The sequence below is a fragment of the Drosophila mojavensis genome, unplaced genomic scaffold, assembly GCF_018153725.1.
Source record: "Drosophila mojavensis isolate 15081-1352.22 unplaced genomic scaffold, ASM1815372v1 contig_136, whole genome shotgun sequence".
Lineage (NCBI taxonomy): Eukaryota > Metazoa > Arthropoda > Insecta > Diptera > Drosophilidae > Drosophila > Drosophila mojavensis.
Genome location: NW_025318667.1, coordinates 26882638 through 26903140, shown reverse-complemented (window position 1 = coordinate 26903140; position 20503 = coordinate 26882638). Strand labels below are relative to the sequence as shown.

General features: G+C 38.9%; 1 protein-coding gene across 15 annotated transcripts in view; it reads right to left on the bottom strand.

Annotated features, from left to right (window-relative positions):
- Nucleotides 1-20503, bottom strand: part of LOC6584810 (potassium voltage-gated channel protein Shaker) — a 180046-nt gene that overhangs the window by 84834 nt on the left and 74709 nt on the right. The window contains exon 1 of one of the 15 annotated variants that reach the window (XM_015161627.3): nt 20058-20098. The exons of the other annotated variants lie outside the window; for them this stretch is intronic. Within the exon in view, the coding sequence (XP_015017113.1) occupies nt 20058-20083 (26 nt within the window). The 5' untranslated portion in view covers nt 20084-20098. Of the gene's footprint in view, nt 1-20057; nt 20099-20503 lie in introns of those variants that run through there. 15 annotated transcript variants of the gene reach the window in all.

Below are 20503 nucleotides of genomic sequence, written 5' to 3'. Positions count from 1 at the left end.
CAACAAATCGAAACTCTTTAAATGGCCTATGAAGCGCCAAAAGCAATCACGGACGAGTGAAACAGATTTCGGCCAAGTTTTAGCCTTATCTAGCACGCTCCATGCCCACGGAGCGCACAAAAAAATGCTCAGCTTAAAAAGTTGTAATCCCTTTGCGTAATGCACAAGCCCATATACTAATAGCACTTGCAGAAATGAGTTAATATTCAAGATCCCAAAACTAATTGCTTTTATTTAGTTGTCAAAGCTAATAACAAAAAAAAATTTCAACTTTTTGCTTTTTACCCAACAAAAAAAAAAAAAAAAAAAAAAGTTAGTTTTTCACGTTAACAAATAGGTTTTTTTCTAGTTTTTTTTTCAGTATTTGTTGTTCTTTCGTGGGTTTCCTTTGGTCTGTTACTAATGGTCGTTGAGTAGGTATGGGCGCACTCTGTGTGTGTGTGTGTGTGTGTATGTGAGCGGGTCAAAGCGAGATTGAAATTCATAAAAGTGCAAAGGTTACAAAGTTGGCTTCAGTTGTTGTTGTTGCTGTTGTTGTTGTTGTTGTTGTTGTTGCGGTGAGCCACGCACGCAACTTTCGGTTATTACTTTTGTTGTTGCTATTGCTGTCGGTCTCTTTTTTTTTCGTTTTGCGGCTTGCCACGTGGTCTGCTGGGCGGGCACAGATAATTGGCACACATACACTCGCACCTACACACACAGACAAGCACACATACACCCATGCAGTACCCATGCCTCACTGCGTCCAAATAGAAATAGGCAAATAAGACAAGCACGAATGTTGCTTTAGTTGATCGAGATAGCAGTCTAGCAGATACCCTGCACTGACGGCATAGCTACGAATATAATGATTGTGATTGTGATAAATGCATATATACTGTATGTAAGCCGTCCTGCTCTACGCTAGAGACTCTGTTGGATAGAAAGAGCTGCCTAGATACACAGCTGCCCCTTAGCTAATACACACTTATATTTATGCATTACAGACATTAGATCTAACTATACAAAACCCGAAATAGGTTTTTCATTCAATCACTTTCCATGGATGGATACATCAAATCGAAGTATATACAATTTCAACAGCAGAGAAAACGGAAATATTTAGTTGCAGTGCCGTCGCTCAGAGTTTGTCACCTCGTCGTTGTTTTTGTTATTGTGGTCGGGCTTTACAATTAATGTACGACAATTTAAATTTAAGTGCATATTTTATAACGGTATAAGCAACAGCAACAACGGGCGGCAAGCTGCAATTACATCGCCCGCCCCAAAAAGTATGCCGCAGTTTTTTTTTTTATTTTATTTTTTTTTTTTTTTTTTTTGAGCTTGCTTCCCCTTTCCAATTTGTTTTGCATTCCCACGGCAAATTGCACACAATTGTAACTGTGTGTGTGTATGTTTGTATACTTCTAACTTTACATAGTTTCTGCTGTAGCTGTAGTTGTAGTTGTTGTTGTTGTTGTTGTTGTAGTTGTTGCTGCCTCGCTGCTAGTATTTTGTGTGTTATTTTTGGCTTGCTTAATGCCATTAAAACTTTTTGTCTAACAGCAACGGCAACACGACTCGCTTGTGTCTAGCTGGTGGCACCCTCGGCTTGTGGATGAGCCATGTTGCTAGAACAGAAAACGAGCCAAAAACCTGCTAACAATGTTGCTTGTTATTAACATTTATAGTTTCGTGTCGACTCCAGTCTGGCTCCGTCTCTGTGTGGGTGTGTTTCAAAATTTGTAAACTGTCTGCTAAACTGACAGCAAGAGTGAGTGAAACTCAGATGGAGAGAACAAGAGAGAGAGAGAGAGAGAGAGAGAGAGTGTGTGTGTGAGTCTGAGAATGTCTGAACGTGACATTCAAAGTTCGATTTGCGTTCTTGTTGCTCGTTGCACGTTGCACGTTGCACGTTGCGACACAAGCCTTTCTTCTGCAACTTTTGCAACCAGGTGGCCAGCCAAGCGACCAGCATTTAATTAAGCTAAGTGCAAGCCCCAAAAATCAATGAGCCCAAACAATGGACACTGCCAAGCCACCACCTACACTGACCGAGCTGAGCCGAGCCAGCTAAAACCAAGCTGACCTAACTAAGCGCCTGCTTAATAGAACTCAACTCGTGTTAACAATATGATCTACACACACACACACACACTCGCATAGAGAGAAGAGGGAGAAAAGGGCAGTTGAAGCTGCTGCTGCAACACCTAAAAGCCGCAAAAGCCACAAACATGCTATGACCTGCGCCCTGCGCTCTGCGCTTAGCTGAAAGGCTTTTAAAAACTGTTTATTCACCTATAGAAAAGTAGCTAATAAAATCCTTAAAGTACATATTATACCTATATAATATGTGTAAGTGAGTGAGAGAAAGTAAGTGAGAGTGCTACATGATTGGCGCCAGCAGCAATGAGAAAAGTTTGTTAACAATTTCATTTCACTTAGCGCTGTGAGAAATCTGAAATCTACTTAAATATTTTGGCATTTGTTTGCAGCTGAAAATATTTTTTAATATACAATTGATTTAAAATATTGTAAATTAATTATTATTATTATATTTTTAATTCATTGTTTTGAATTCTCATTTATTAAATATTTTTATTTATTTATCATTTATTTGTTTATTATTTTTTATTCATTTATTTATTTATTTATTTTTTAATTTTTACTTATTTATTTAAACACTGAATTTAAAATATAATAATATTATTTAATATACAATATTACAATTTGAATTGATTTATAATATTGTAAATCAATTATTATTATTATATTTTAAATTCATTGTTTTGAATTCTCATTTATTAAATATTTTTATTTATTTATCATTTTTGTTTGTTTATTATTTTTCATTCATTTATTTATTTATTTTTTTTTTTTTTTAATTTTTTCCGTATTTATTTAGTTTTTTATTTATTATTATTTTTATTTATTTATAATTTTTACTTGTATTAGTTTTAATTATATTTATTTGCTTAGTTTTTAGCCTCTTCAATATTGCATTTTTTTAATAGTCTAAGGAACTCAACAATTTAATTTTTTAAGAAGTTTTTGAGTATTTTCTAAAATTATTGTTCTGAATTGTTTATATTAGGCTTCAAATATGCTTGATGTATTTTTTTTTTCGAATCATCGAGTTAATATTCTGGTCTATTGAGTAATACACATTCACCCTTTAGTTTTGCTCCATTTCTGCCGCAGTTAATTTTCTTTCAATTTCTTTCATCAGCTTTTTCTTCAATTCAGTTTCTGCTTCGATTCCTTTTTTTGATTTTTCTCGTCTACCACTCTTCTCAATTTCTCTCCTGCTTCTTCAGTTATCTGTTGCACGTTCCTCTTCTATTTTCATTATTTTTTTTCAGAGCTCATCAGTTTCCTTGAGTTTCTTCTGCATTCTCAACTTCTTCTCAAGTTTTTTGTTAAGTTTCTTTCGTCGTCGTTTTATCTTTCTTCTTAAGTCTCTGACGGAGGAACTGAGAAGGCAGCTTGAAAAGAAGTTAAAACTGTAGAGAAAAATCCAGCCAAAGTGGGGGAGATAACTTGATTATTTTTCACAGTTTTATCGTATTTTCAAGCTACTTTCTTAGAGTCACCTGTAGTTGTCTTTCAATTTCTGCATTGATTCTTCAGCTTCTTTTAATATTGCTTCTTCAGTCTTTTCTATAATTGATCTTTTCGGTTCTTTTTCTTCAGTTCATTGTCCGATGATTTTTATTTTTATTTTTATTCTCTGTTTCCTTATCTTCTCCGTAAATCTCCTTCAACTTTTGACGATTTCCTCTCTGATTTCCTTTGGTATACTGAAGAATTCAGCTTCTATCCGAAATACTTCTGCAATTTCGAGCTCAACTTCTTTACTTGCTCCTCAAAGCAACTCATAAATTCCTAAGCTTTACGTTAAGTCCGTAAATAAGTGCAGCTTAGTTGTCTACCTCATTTAGCTTTTCTGTGGAGTATGTTCAAAGTATCCAGAGTCAATTGTGAGAGTGATTTATTGCTCTGGGTTCGTTCGTTCGTTCTATGCTTTGGCAATTGAACAAATATTTCACAAAGGATACATTTAAGCCAACCTGAAATGAATAAACATTTCATTTCATATTTCATATTTCTTTTTATTTTTATTTTTGCTATTTGCTTTTGTTAGCCATTTGAAATTGAGTTCGGTCCTCTGGCAACCGCAAATGGGATTGAAGTTGATTCAATTGGAAAATTATTGCGAATAAATGAATTTGTTGAATTTATAATTATTCATATTATTTTCGCAATTAGGCAAGGTGAAATGAACCCAAATCGTATTGCAAATATCAGCATATTGAGTGTGCACAAATAAATATGATTTTATTGGTGATATTAACACAGAGTACCAACAGAGTAAATCCACAATGCAGGAGAACATATCAAATTGATATATTTATATGCTAGAATGTAGTTTGCCTAGAAATATTCGAATTATCAACAACAACAACAACAAAAACTTGACACATTTTCCTTTATTAGCTATTGCTGAGACTACTTTACAGGGTATCTGTTGACAGCTGTTACAAATCTGTGGATCTATACTTGAGCGACTTTGCCTCGAGTGCCGTTGTTGTTGTTGTTGCACCTGCCTCACAAACAGCGCCGCAGGCGGCATAGCGTAATTTTTTTATAGCCAACAAACAAACACACACACACACAAAGCAAATACAAGCACATATACAGTGCTGCTTGGCATTGGTATGTTTTATGTTAATTTTTATTGCTCGCTGCTTGCTGATTTTTATTATTCTTGTTTCTGGCGCTGTTGTTGTTGTTGTTGTTGTTGCTATTGTAGTTGCCATTTGAATTAATTTAATTCGTTTTTTGGTCTTATTTCGGCTGCTTCAGCTTCTTCTCTCTCTTTTTATAAATATTTTTTGGGTTCTCTTTTTTTTATTTTTTGGTTTAATTTGTTGTTTTTTGTTGGTTGTTTATTTACTTTTGCTTAATTAGACGCGGCGCTTGTTTATATTAAATTTCTCTCTCCCTCTCTCTCTCTCTCTCTCCCTCTCTCTCTCACTCTCTCTCTCACTCTCTCTCTCTCTCTCTCTCTCTCTCTCTCTCTCTCTCTCTTTCTCTCTCTTTCTATCACCCTCTCTCTCTCCCGCAGTCCCTCTCTTCAACAGTAAAAAATCCAATTTCTCTCTTACCCACACACACAGGCACATACTTAAATACAATTATAGACAATCTGCCTAAATACACGCAAAGCTGTTCATTGTACCTTTTTTCATTCTACCTCAAGCTAAATCCCCTTTTAGCTCTTTTCGGGTTCCGGATTTACAGTCTGGGAGCCTGTCCCCTTTTCCAGATGAGCCCCCTCGCTTTTGGCGAGCTGCAAAATGCGATTCCGCATTTGCGAGTGCTTCAAAATCAATATTCTAGCTATTGTTTATTCTGCTGCTGCTAGTTCTTCCTCTTCTCATCCTCCTCCTCCTCCTCCTCGTCCTGCTCCCCTACTTCTTCCTCGTGCACGCCTTCACAGGTTTGCTTGTATTTGTGCAAATATTTTTGAAATTCAAATGAGTATCGACAGCTTCTTTTCTTCATCTTGTTTTGCCTCCATTAAAGTCCAAGCTGTCTGCCAGCATTGCATTGAGAACCAGTTCCGCAACTGAGATCGTATCTGATTTAGTGCCTGACTGTGGTACTGCTCCAATTCAGCGAAGCTCGCACACATAATGAACCACATGATGCACTTTTGGAACTAGTTCAGACATTAAATCTAATGTTTATTACCATATGAGAGTCTTTTAAAAAGCAGGGCAACATTGACAGCGAACCAACTACGAATTCATTTTTGAACTAGTTCAAAAATAACTATAAGCTATTATTTCAGTCATTGCTATTTAAGAACTTGTTCAATTCAATGGGAAGAAATGAAATTAATTATTATAATAAAAAACATTCCACCTATTATAAATCACTTTATGAGCTAGTTCATTTTTAGACTTAAATCAATAAATAGTTGACTCAAGAGAGCACACATAAGTCATTATATTTACCATTGTAGGCGAACCAGCTAAAAAATAAATATTAACAGTAATTGTGTCTTCTACGAACTAGTTCACGAGTTCACTTACGAACTAGCTCATCTGCTCTCACATTACGAGCCCAGACAATAGCAGTGAATATGGTAGCTGAATTGAGAAGGTAGAGAAATTCCAACGTGTTACGAATCACTTCTTGAACTAGTAGTTCGCATAGCTCATGAAGCAATAAATAATGGAGTGAGCAGAGAGAAGAATATATGGCTAAACATTATGGGTAAGTGATCAGGTGGGCATTATAAACGAACCAATTACAAATCACTTTTCGAACTAGTTCGAAAATAAATATTAGCTAGTCAAAGCGATGTTATTTCGATAGAGTTCGCCGCGCCAAATGGGCTGGAATGGATTGTGGTTCGACAACTGCGGTTCTGTGGCCATATATTTGCTTGCCAGTTGCCAGTTAGTAGTTGCCACGCCCCCAGTGCATAGCGCATAGCGCATAGCGCGCAGCCCACAGCAAGTCGTTGTGACTGTGCCACACACCCCCATCCACCCTCCCTATGCCATTCAGCCTGAATGCCTGCATAATTAAAAGCGATTCCTCGACTTCAATTGATTGACCTGCGGCTAATGCAGCAGCTGCTCCACAGCTTGCCCCAGCTCCATCGCTGCATGCCGCAAAACCGCCTGCGGGGGCGACGGCGTTAGAGTGAGTGTGGGGGAGGAGGGGTAGGAGAGTGTCGGCGGCACCAGGCGAACAGCTGCGACGCGCAATCGAAACATCAAATTGAATCGCAGCGCAGCAAATCGCAACCAAATCGAATTTCTATTTAAGCAATAATAAAATGTCTCAACAAATCGCTCACTAAGCCACGCCCCTGGCCCAGAAAAGTGTGCACACACATATATACACGTATATATATACTTGTTGCGATATTTGGCCAGATTTGAAAGTGAGCGAGTTTTCGCTTTAGCGATTTTTATTGCTTTTCCTTTTAGATTCTCATTTTTGGGTTCGGCAGGGCGATTCGAATGGGGCTTGCCCCAAAATCAGCCTCTTCCCGGCGACGAATTTCTTTTGAAGTCAACTGCTGAGCCAAGGTGGCACCACAGCGGGAGCGGTGGGGCGGGGGGCGTGGCACGAAAGGGGCAATAGATATGGTGCTCCCGCTGTGCCAGAATAATGCGAACAAGTGGATGAAAATGTTTGACACGGATAGAGCAAAGTGCAGTCAGAGTTATCTCTCTAGCAGCAAGATGGCTCTCTGTCTCTGCCAGTGTGTGTGTGTGTGTGTGAGTTGATGTGGTGTATTCTGTTCTGTTCTGTTCTGTTGTGCTGTTTGTATGCCGTGCTGTGGCCTGTCTTGTCGCTGCTTCCGTTTCCGCAGCAGATTTTGCAGCTGCTTGGCCTTTGGCGCAAAATTTGAAAATAATTTGCAATGACGTCATCGTTGCATGCGGCAAGTGCCATGTGGCATGACAGCAGCAGCAGCCCCGAAAAAAAAAAAATAATAATAATATATAGGAGGACGCATCAGCTCTGCTTCTGCTGCTGCTGCTGCTGGCTGGCAGCGACTGCATAATTGTTTATGTTTATATAACAATGCGGCGGAGACTCAAGCGAGGAGACTCAGGCGAAACTATGCTCGGCCCACGGTGCGTATGCTTGACCTTCAATTTGGCGGCCCGATCAATAAGTTCTTGTATTCGCTTCTTCATTTCAACATTTTGTTGTTGGCTTCATCTATAGTATAAGTTTGGTTGTTTTTGTTTCTACTGCTTGTTGAGTCGTAAAAAGAATTACGCAAAGGCCAAGTGAACAAAAAATAAAAGAAAATAGGACGCAAATAAAACAAGAGAAATGCAAAAAACAAGAAGAAACCAGAGCTGGGCATTTCCAAGGTGTATGTGTGTTTGTGTGCGTGTGTGTGATGTGTTTGTTTCATATTAAAATCACGCAGCGCACGTGAAGCTTACACACAGAGAGAGAGGGAGAGAGACAGCTCTGTGGGTCACGGCATATTAAAAAAAAAAAAAAAAAAAAAAAAAAAACGAAAACCAAACGAAACTGAAAAAAAAACTCGCCGCAGTGCGTAACTTTTGGCCATGCCTTAAGCTGCTGCCTGTACACATTACACACGCACGCACACACACACACACACATACACACACACGCACCTCTTCCTCGACTCTGTGAGCTGCCAAAAAATATGTGCCACAAAAAGGTTTTGGCCAGCAAATAATTTGTAGCGCCCAGTCAGCAGTTGAAATGAAGAACAGAGCAGACAAATGCAAAGTTAATGGCCAACCACAGAAGAACAGATAGAGTGGGAAAGCGAGAGAGAGAGATAGAGGGAGAGAGAGAGAGACATATTGGAGCATGGTTCCCATGGCTCTGCATAGGCAACAAATTTGAAAGTCAAGTCAAATTCGAATATGCTACAAATATGTGCAGCAGCAGGAGCAGGAGCAGGAGCAGGAGCAGCTCAAAAGCCGCGCACAAATGGGGCATGCACGACTAAATAGATGCCCCGTCCACAAGTAATTGCAAGTAATTAAAAGCGACTAAGGCAATAAATTAAGATTGTGAGACGTGATTTACACGAGGACACATTTCTGCAGGGTTGCCAAACTAGCCAAATAAAAATAATATATTTATGTAATATATTGTATATATCTAATGTATGTATGCATATGAATGCAGCTATTAGCAATACAAATACGAATGGCTTCTTCATCTTTACCCATGGGCGGGCTGTCTATATTCGACGAACTCATCTGGCAACTCTATTTCCTTTCACAGAGATGGCGTTCATATGAGAGATATCGCACTCAAAAACTGATGTCGACAAATCAAATTCAAGTAGGATTTTTGATTTTCTTTGATGGCTCCGTCGAATATGGACAGCCCCGCATAGGAGCGTGCTTAGAGTTGCCATAGAACACAAATACATATTTAGAGATTGGATAAAGCTTTTAGAGTTGCCATAGCACAAATGCAGATTTCTATGATTCCAATAAGTTAGGGTTGCTTCAGTTAAAAAGTTATTTATATATTTATATATATATATGCATTGCCAGAGCTGCCACACAATGAAAAACAAACACACACACAGAATATTTAAAAGTATTTTCAGTGCAGCTTCAGAATCTTGTTTTGAAAATTCTTTTAAGGTATATTTCGTTATGGGTTTTTTCTAAGTGTGGCAACTCTGGGTGAGCTGAGCGAAACAACTGCTGTGAAAAGCAGAACTAATGTACTTTCAAACTAAATTCAGTTAACTCTAGTGTGTAGTGCCAATTGTTAGTTGTAGATTTGCCAGCCAGCGCTGCCAGCCTACAAAATATTTCAGCTGCATCAAAACTATCGACGGCCACACGTTCAAGAGCTCTTGCAATAAGCCACATCAGCTATGTTTCCACTCAGCCTCAAAATAACAATGGTAAAACTAGAGAGCGTAAATACCAATTTTCATGCTGGCCAATAAACAGTTAATTTCATGAAAAATCCTTTGGATTGCGTTTCAATTGCGTATTGCTTAATTTTCTCCAATAGGCTGTGGGATGTGGAATTTTATACTAAACTATGCGAACGCATCTAATTGAAGCCGAAGTAAACAAGATACATGGCATTAGGCTCCATGGAAATAGCAGTACTGAGTATTCAAATTGATAATGAATTACAAAATCCATTTAAGGACAATGCAAAATCAAACAAAACACGCTGGGGAAATGCTGGGAATGCGTTTATTTTAATTTGAAATAACCAAACAAAAAACATCGAAACATCGAAAATAACGGAAAAAGAGTGAACAGCCCAGTATATGAAGAGGAAAATCAATTTCGAATTTAAATCAACTGAGAAAAAAAAACAGAGAAAGAAAAACAAAAATGAGGAAAATAGCAGCAGAAAATTCAAATTCAAATTGTTAATGGAGTTGCCGTAGCGCAAAAATTTCGAGTGGCTTTGGGCCTACTTTCATGAGGCATTCATTAGCAACGCCACGCACCACCTAGACCGACCTGCCCCACCCAGAGCAGACCATCCTACCACAACAGCAACAACAACAACAAAGCAGGCGAAAATGTGCGTGCGAATCGTTCGCAGTTCTTCAACTGCTCCTCAACAAAGCGCGAATTGTTATGGGCTGTTTTTTTTTTTTTTTTTTTTTTTTCTTTTTTTGATTTGTTGCTCATATTGTTGTTGTTGCTGTTGTTCGGTTGCATGTTGAAAGTTCAATCAAAGTTAAGAAGCGTTGCTTAAGCCAAGGCTAAGCAAGCGACGCCGTCACGCCAGCCTTTAGCTTCAGCTTGCCAAATGGCACATGAAAAGTGCTCAATCTATATAAACAAATATGTATATGTATGTGTGTATGTGTGTATGTGTGTGTGGGTATATGTAAGTATGTTTTCCTAATTAAAGCGCCACCTGGCGCCGAGTACATATGCTTGATTGTTAATAAGGATTCGCTTTGATTGCCTAAATCTAAATATTTTTTAATTCAATGCACATTTAATTATTTTTTTAAGTCAGAAAATGACAAAATAATAATTTTATAATAAACATATATATTTTAAAGAATAATTCCTTGGTTCATTTTGAATATAATTTTCAAATTTATTTCAAGAAATTCAAATTGTAATGAAATAAAATAAATCAAATATATTTTCATATTTATATATTTCAATCTCATTACCAATTCAAAAGACTCAATAATATTTTCTGGTAGTTTTTTAAAGATTTTTAATACAATTTTTTGTTAAACTAAAGGAATTTTTTGTTTTGAATTTGGAAATAAGGGGCAAATGGTTTTGTTAAATGTATAAAACAGGACGATATAATCACACCCGTCCGTCTGTCTGTCCGTCCATATGAACGCCGATATCTCGTAAGCCACAAATGCTAGAGATTTGAAATATTCTTGTATTCAAAACGCAGTACAAATCGAACATAATTTTCTCGATAATTCACCACAATTTTTTATTATCGATTAAAATCGATTAATAGATTTTGATTGTTATAATATTTTTGTATTGTCATTGCTGGATACCTCCACATAATGAATAGCATGATTTTTAATGTATAGACTTTGTATACCACGCCCACTTTGCCCCAAATTTCGAAAAAAGTCTGTTAGGGACTTTTACTTTGGCAAATAACTGTTATTATCACGTTCAAAAAGTTTAAAGGGGATTTATTCAACAAATAAGCTCTCATAACATAGTAGCTGTTCTTGTATGTGTGTATAAGCAGTTACTGGGATATCAGCTCTTTGCAGGGCTTAGGGTCTAGGGTTCAGGGCCCTAATTGGTTTGCTGTCAACATTTATAAATTTATTCTTAACATACTTTTTTTTTTTTTTTAACAATGATGTTAATTTTAAACATTGTATTGTTTTAAAAATACATTATCTGATCATAACTACCAATATAAATGTATATTTTATATAGATATTTTTTAATGGCAATTTTTCTCTGCAGATATTGTGATATTTTAAGTGTTTTCGTTTACGTAAAAACAAATCAGTTAATTAATTTTATATTTAATATATTTAATCAGTAACACTGTTGTCACTGTATTCAATTCAATTAATCAAGTAAAAAAACAAAAAGCACACAAAAAATTCAATATTCCTGAAATAAAATGAACTCTTGCATTTAACATTTTTTTGTATTTACTTTTTTTTTTTCATTTAAGCTACAAATTGAATTAAATGAATATAAAATGTGCGATTTTTGCTTTTTATTAACGAACAGGGTAAAAAAATCAAGTTACATATAAAGAAGAATATATATGTATGCATGTATATATTTTGAAACTTAAAAATCTTCAATGTTCAATGGAACACGAATTTGAGTGGAGGCGTTTCAATGATGATTAAAGCGCCATCTGGCGCCAGTTGGCGGCGAAGGCTTAGCTGTGAGTTAGTTTTTAGTTGGTTTTGAAGCAAATATATATCTCTTCGATATGCACATATGATACTTTGTGCTCCTTTTCTTTGCTGATAAAAATATTTAATTTGGGTCAACGGCTGGTGACGCCGTCAACGCGTCGTATGCGCAACATTTGTATTTTATTATTCATACACATAGATATGTGCATGCATATGTATATACCTACATGTATGTATGTGTGAATAAATATAAATACGCGTATGTAAACTGTGATATTATTGACTCTTTTGAAGTTGTTGGCGCTGCTGCTGTTGTTTTCAGCGATACGCTTTGAGAATGTTTTTTACTTGTATTCATTTAAATTCAGACAAATCAAAAATGGTATATTTAGTATATAGAGAAATTTGAGTCCATTTGCAATTGGCAATTTAATTTAGGCTTCAATTGAAGTTAAAGCCCCGAGGCTTATGTAACCCAAACAAAAATAGAAATAGAAAAAGGAATAGAAATTGAAATTGAATTGGCAAAAAAAGGAATAGAGATTGTAATTGAAATAGCAAAACAGCAAATTAAAGTCAGAGGCTAACTTCAGCTTCGATGCCTGCTGCGAACTCGAGCCATGGAAATTAACTTGGCTAAAATATTCATTAAGTGCGCTACCAACAGCTGAGCCAGTTAGTGCAGGAGCCGAGAGTTGCTAGGCAGCAAAGTTGCAAGTTGACTTAAGGGGCAGGGAGCTGGGGCTGGGGCTGGGGCAGGAGCAGGGACAGGGACTGGGACAGGGGGCAGGCAGCAAGGGCGAGCTGCTGGGCGCCTTTAGTCTACGCAAATTATGCTGCACGTTGCACGCTGGCCAATGCACGTTGCACGCTGCAATTTGCACGCTGCACGTTGCATTAATTAAGGTAAATAAACAAATGACTAAGAGCAAAGGCGAGAGAGCAAGTGGCCTGTGGGGGAGACGCTGCAACGGAGACGATGGGAAGAAGCTGCGTCACAACTGCTGCAGCAAGTCTCAAGACTTTTATTGGCATGCAGCAGTTGCAGCTAAATTTCAGCGACTTCTTTTTTTATTTTATTTTTTGATGTTTCTTATTCTGCTTCATTTCATTATTTTCTTTATTTTTCTTTTGCATTTGGGAGTTGCAGGCAAAAGTTTTGAGCGACGCTATATGCACCTTTCTCAAGCTGCAGTTCACGTTGACACGCATAACAACAACGTCAAAAAAAAAGTAGAAAAAAATCACACACACACACACCAACACACCAACACACACGCGCACGCAAGCGAGCGGGAAACGGAATGTTGCACGCGGCTGCCGGGCCCCGAGGCGGGCAACTGAACGAGGCACAAAAACACAAATAAACAAATGACAGCCCGATTGACTGACTGACTGACTGACTGATTGACTGGCTGGCTGGCTGACTGACTGATTGATTGACTGACCGACTGATTGATTGATTGAGCGTTCGTTTTGTATTTATTTAGCTAGCGATCGAGTAACTGCGAGCGATGCGACTACCGACTGCCTCGCTTGGCGTAACGTAAACGACAAGAGCCGCCGCGTGCGCTACGTGAAACGCGGTACGTTGCGACGACGTGACTGCGACTGCGACGACTGAGCGCTGCAAATGGAGTCGCTGGCAGAGCCACAGTCACAGCGACAGCCATAGCCATAGCCATAGCCACAGCCACAGCCGCTGCTGGCACAGCCAATGCCCCAGCACGCTGAGCTGAGCCGAGCCGAGTCGAGCCGGGCAGCGGCAGCGGCAGTGGCAGTGGCAGTGCCAGCCGCAGCCAGCCGAGCCCCAAAATACAACCGAAGGCCCAGTCGACACGTTGCCCGAGCCGCGCCACGAACGACCGACTCACAGCTCGTTGGCCGAGTCGCAGCTCAAGCACGTGCGATTTGCTGCAATGTGCTGCTCGGCAGACGACGTGCTGCTGCTGCTGCTGCTGCTCCTGCTGCTGCTGCTCCTTCTGCTGTTCCTGCTGCCATACAGCTGCACTCTGCGTGTTGCGTGCCGGGCAGGTGCCTGCCACAGCCGCGCCAACAACAACGAGCCACTGCCAAAAGCGAAGGCAAATAGTTTTAGTGCCACTTGGCACGAACAAGTAAAAGAACACCGAAAAAATAGAGTTAAAAAAGCAAAAAAAAAAAAAAAAAAAAAAAAAAACAATAGCGACAGCAGCAGGAGGTGCAGGAGAAGGAAGAGGAGCTCGGACTTAAGCAGAGGCTGGCGAAAAATAAACGGAATAAAAAAGCAAATTTAAACGAAGCACTGACTGAACATGCCCGAGCACAAGTGGCTAGGGGCTCACGGGGTGGGGCAAGGCTTGCCTTTTGGTCAGGCTAAAAGCCCTGGCAAACGGCTCCGGCTCCGGCTCAACTGACCAAAAGAACGCGGTCGCGACTCCAATGAAAGTAAGTGCCAGCGCCAACGACCAGAGGCGGCGACCAAGGGGTCGAGGGGGTCGAGGAGGGGGCCTAACAGTCAAACAGGCGACACGCCGACCAGCGCCGGTCAGCGCGCGCAGTGAAGCGTGTGGCACGAACAACAATAATAAAAACAACAATAATAGGCATACACGCACACACATGCACTCACACTCGCATACAGGTGTAGGCCAAAAGCCGAAAGTAGGTGAAAAGTGTAAATGAAAAGAGAAACAGACGACAAAAGCGAAAATCGAATTCAAAAAAGTCAAAGGGCTATATGAGTGTGTGTGTGTGCGTGCGTGTAAGGCAGGTTAAAAGCGTCCACACTCACCACACACACACACACACACTCACACTCTGCCAGCTATCTGTATTATTTATGTGTTGCTTTAAAAAGCCGCCGGGCGCCGTGGCCATTTTTATTTTTTTTTTTTATTTTGGCCTTTGGCACGCGGCGTATGATTAATATAATGCAACTACAACTCAATGCAAGCGCCGACTCGCTTACACGCTCTCTTGCTCTGCCTTTCTCTCTCACACACTCTCACATTCTCTCTCTTCCTCTCTCTCCTTCTCTGTGCTGCGCTTTGTGTCACGTGTGCACTTGAACGCGCCAAGCTGAAAGCCACTGGCGCCGCAGCGGCCGCACACAACCGCCAACAGCAACAGCAGCGGCAACAACAACAACAGCAACATCGACTACAACTACAACACCAATAATAATTGCATTTGTAGCGGGTCCACGCGGCGTATGTGTAATGCAATTATTAATAAGCATATGCGCAAATGCATTTACCAGCCTTTCCTCTAACGGTCTCTGTGTGTGTGTGTGTGTGGTTAAAGCTTTTCTAGTTGTTGAGATTAACACCCAAAGCTTTTTGTTGAGCACACACAAAAGCTTTCATAAAGCTTGCAAGGCAACACAGGACGCAAACCTCAGCATTGAGCTTCAGAGCTTCGATTGTAAAAGCAGCTCAAGGGCTAAGCAAGTCAAAGCTTTTAAGCTAAGTAAGCTTGAGCGCTTTTTGAATAGAAATAAAGCTAAAAGAAAGTGTCAAATATATGTGATAAGAATTATATGCTTCAACTATTGAAGAGCTTTAAGCTAAGCTTGAAATCTTAGAAAACTTTCTGGTATTGAATGAAGTTTGAAAAAGTAACATATATATTTTATTTTATATTTTATATTTTATATTTTATATTTTATATTTTATATTTTATATTTTATATTTTATATTTTATATTTTATATTTTATATTTTATATTTTATATTTATATTTTATATTTTATATTTTAAATTTTATATTCTATATTCTATATTTTATATTTATATTTTGTATTTTATATTTATATTTTATTTCATGTGTGCCATATTGTTCATATATGTAACTACACAGTACCTAATGAAGACATTATATGTACATATAAATTTATATTCCATATACATCACATAATAATGATCAATATTAAATCGAAGAGAGGAAGAAAAGGCAAAAGAGAGGGAGATACTGTGCGAGGTTTTACGTGTGCTGACAGAGTGACTCTGTTGCTCTATATCACCCTCTATCACGTTCCCTTTACCTCCCTCTATGTTGGCATTCGAGAAATGCAGATAAAGCTCAGACAGCTGACAGCAGACAGAAAGCAAACATTGAGTTCAGCATGACGTCTAGCTCTCAAATCAGACTGCCTACGTTCCCAACATTTTGTTTCTCATCGCGAGGGAAGGTTAAGCAGCTGACAAATGGCAACTCATGCTAAAGTAATGGATAATAATAATAATAAAGCAAGACAGTTCAGAATATGGCATTGGTAGCTTCAGCAACGACTATTCATATTGATACAAGTTTGTTTGGGATTGAATCAAAGTAAACAAGAGGAATCACAGTCTGGCTGTGGTCATTAGTGTCAGTTCGGGCATTTGTGCCGCCTGTTGCAAGGATTTGGAGGCCAATGCAATGGTCGTACTCAAGTCTACTCAAGTCGCAGCGCCCACGATGTAGCAGTGGAGCAGCAACTGATCGAGGCGTTTGCCTGGATCCACCAGGAGCTTGGCGACGCCGATGTTGGGGTGAACAATGCAGGAGCCCCGTTGTCGGGGGCAACATCGCTCCTGTGCATGCAATTCTGAATACGAATGTGCTCGGCGCCACCTGATGCACACACGAGGACGGACACGTGCTCATTGCCAATAGCTTATCCGGTCATCAGGTGCCCATTGCTCTGCAGGTCAGCCTTAATAATTACTAATCAGCCCTCCAAGTACGCTACCACCGAAATGACCGCGGTGCTGCTCCAAGAGTTCCTCAGCAAAAGCACACACACAAAGATCACAGTGAGTCGCACCAGGAATACCCTCGAAACCAACTAAGTCAACAAGATAATATCGTTTCTCCTTTACAGAGCATGAGTCCCGGAGGCGTGGAAACCGAAATAATTGAAAGGATAGCAATGACCGCTCCCGACTTTCCCATACTGTGTACTGATCCATAGAGAATTTTCTATAAATTGAAGATTTTTTCTTATCTTTCTATTATATAGCTAAGTATTTCTTTCTTTTTTCCGTCACATCTTAGAATAATCATGAATTGATTAAGACTAGAAATATTCAGTTGTTATACTCATTGTCGAAAGTGAAAAGAGTTTTTATACCCTGAACCCATTGAAAATGGGAAATCAGGGTAAAATGGTTTTGTTGAAATGTATGTAACAGGCAGAAGGAGGCATGTCAGACCCCACAATGTATATATATTCTTGATAGCTGTGTCGATTTGGCCCTGTCCGTCTGTCTGTCCGTCCGTCCGTATGAGCAAACCGATCTCAGAAGATATAAGAGCTAGAGAGCTAAAATTTGGCACGCATGCTCGTGTATAATGGATACAAAGATTTTCTTATTTACAGATACCACGCCCGCTTCGCCCCCAATTGGTAAAAAACGTATTTCAAGTACTAGAGACTTGTGTTTTTTAATGTACACACATTTTAACCATATGATTACGCTCTGAAGGTTTCATTAAGATTGTATGTCTACAAAAGAAATTATTCAACAAATAAATTCTCATAATGTGGGCAATAGCCCACATTGCAGCGCAGCCCAAGCGCAGCCGCTGCTTACTGCGCAGTTAGCAGAGCGCGTGCTTATAAGTGCATGTGAATGCATGTGTATGTATGTGTGCATAAAAGAAGTGCAGAATGATTAGAATATCAGCTTGGAGGGTTCAGGGTATCTCCTAGTCGAGCAGTCTCGACTAGAGCCTTCTTACTTGTTTTTTTTTTATTATTCTATAGAAGCCAGGGACCGTACGAGTATAACTTTTACAAAAATACTTTTATACAATAACAAAAAAATTAAAAAATAAGAATTATTTTTTGAGTAATATTAAAAAAATATATATTTTTTAAATTATTATAAATAATTTATATGACAAAAATCAAAAATAATTATTACAGATCAATTTTTATATTAAAATCAAATCACATTACTTATTTTAAATTTTTATAATAAAAATTGAAAATAATTGAATTGAAATATCTCTTAAGCACTTCTTTTCGGCACACATACATACACACGCACGTATTATAACGCGCTCTGCTAACTGCGCAGTAGGCAGCGACTGCGCTTTGGCAGCGCTACAGTGTGGGCAACATTATAAGAATTTATTTGTTGAATAATTTAATTTCTAGACGTAAAATCTTACTGAAACTTTCAAAACGTAATCATATTCTGAAAATGTATGTACATTTCAAAGCACAAGTCTCTAGTATTTGAAATACACCTTTACAAAGGTGATGGTGAGGGGGTGGATATAGAAGTGGGGGGTCAATTACAACAAAAATCGAAATTATATAAAATACATATAAGTCTATATTTAAAGTTTGCAAGCTCTGGCTCTAAAGGTGTAGAAGATATAATTAAATAACTAGCTTTCGATAAGGTTTTTGATCGATAATAAAATATCGGGAGTAGTTATCGATATATAGAGATAAACTTGATATGCGCGTGATGTACACGGACCTAGGAAAAAAAAAATTCAAGTCTAGCTCTTATATCTTCTGAGATCGACGCGTTCATACATACGGACGGACGGACGGACAGACAGACGGACAGGGCCAAATCGACTTAGCTCGTCACCCTGATCAAGAATATATATACTTTGTGGGGTCTGCCACGCCTCCTTCTCCCTGTTACATACATTTCAACAAAACCATTATACCCTGATTTCCCATTTTCAATGGGTTCAGGGTATAACAAGTAAGAGGGCTCCAGTCGAGACTGCTTGACTGGGAGATACCCTGAACCCTCCAAGCTGATATTCTAATCATTCTGCACTTCTTTTATACACACATACATACACATGCATAATTGAATAATTTCTCTTGTAGTAAGACTATCTTTATGAAACTTAAAGTGTGACCATATGGTTGAAATGTGTGTACATTCCAAAACACAAGTCTCTAGTACTTGAAATACGTTTTTTACCAATTGGGGGCGAAGCGGGCGTGGTATCTGTAAATAAGAAAATCTTTGTATCCATTATACACGAGCATGCGTGCCAAATTTTAGCTCTCTAGCTCTTATATCTTCTGAGATCGGTTTGCTCATACGGACGGACGGACAGACAGACGGACAGGGCCAAATCGACACAGCTATCAAGAATATATATACATTGTGGGGTCTGACATGCCTCCTTCTGCCTGTTACATACATTTCAACAAAACCTTTATACCCTGATTTCCCATTTTCAATGGGTTCAGGGTATAAAAAATCGTTTACTCATCTGCAAACATTTCGGGGCGGAGACTAATCACCGACCTATAGACTAGACTATAGATGACTGTGTCTTTCCAGCTCCATTTACCAATATTGGCAAATAAATAAATGTAAGTTTATTTATACATTTACCAATATTAACAACAGCTGAAATAGAGCTACATATATTTAACATCGATTGCTAGATTGAAAAGTTCTTAATACTTCCACAAGCTCTTACACTCTGTTATATTTAAATGTAAATATATGCAGCTGTCAAAACTCAGTTCTTGATAAAGAATTAATATATATAAAAATACTAATGAGCATGGAAATAAAGAACATTGTGTTCTTCAAGCAGTTTGTAATTCACAAATGGTTTTAACGTCAAATCTTTGAATACCTCTACCTCGAATACTACGCAGGTAATATACATATATGTACGTCTTATATTTATATCGTTTCGACTTACCTGAAGGTTGCAGCACATCAATTTGTGTTGAGAGCATTCGTAAAAGGGAAAGAAAAAGAGAGAGAGAGAAGAAAGTCAGTGATTAGTTTGGCATTGAAGTGGTCTAATAAATGGGCAGAGCGGGAAACGGAGCGTATACAGTACTACATCGAAATGCAATTGCAATTGCAATCGCATCGGCAAACTCAATCGTAATTGCAATTGCAGCTGCAACTGCAACTGCCATCGAGCGTTAAGCAACGAGAAGCCAACGAGAAGCAATGTGCATGATGCGAGAAAGCAAAAGCGTAGCAGAAGCCTGAGCCAGCGAATTGATATGCATATATTGGGTTTTGCGAATCGAGGCTTTGATTGAGAGCTGCAATTGGTTAGACATCGAGTTACGTACAGATTCCTGTGTTACACAGACACAGACACACACACACACACTTACACACACACATATAGATGTTGAGTGGGGCTGGCATCCATTGCCCTTTGGCCAGAGTTTTCTAGCGTTTTTTACTCACCCGCCAGCAACAAGTATCATCTGCATGTTGCTCGATTGTGTGTGTGCAGCTCGTATATCCTGGTCGGCACTCACACACACTCACACACGGCTGACGGCTGCTCTGGTCCTGGCCACAGGGGCTGTTCTTGATGCTGCTGATGCTGGTGCTGTTGCTGCTGCTGTAGCTGCTGCTGCTGTAGCTGCTGCGGCTGCTGCTGCTGCTGCTGCAACATGTCGGCCAGCACACAATCTTTGCTGCCTTTCTAGCCGTTTTTTCCAATATTTTTGTACTTTTTTTTATTTATTATTTGTTGTTATTATTATTATTATTGTGATTTATTGTCGTGTTGGTCGTGCTGGCTGTGCTTCACTGTACTTGCGGCGCACAACTCCATTTGCGGCACAGCATTTGCTTAGTTTATATTAACACTGCAATACACACACACACACACACACACACATTTA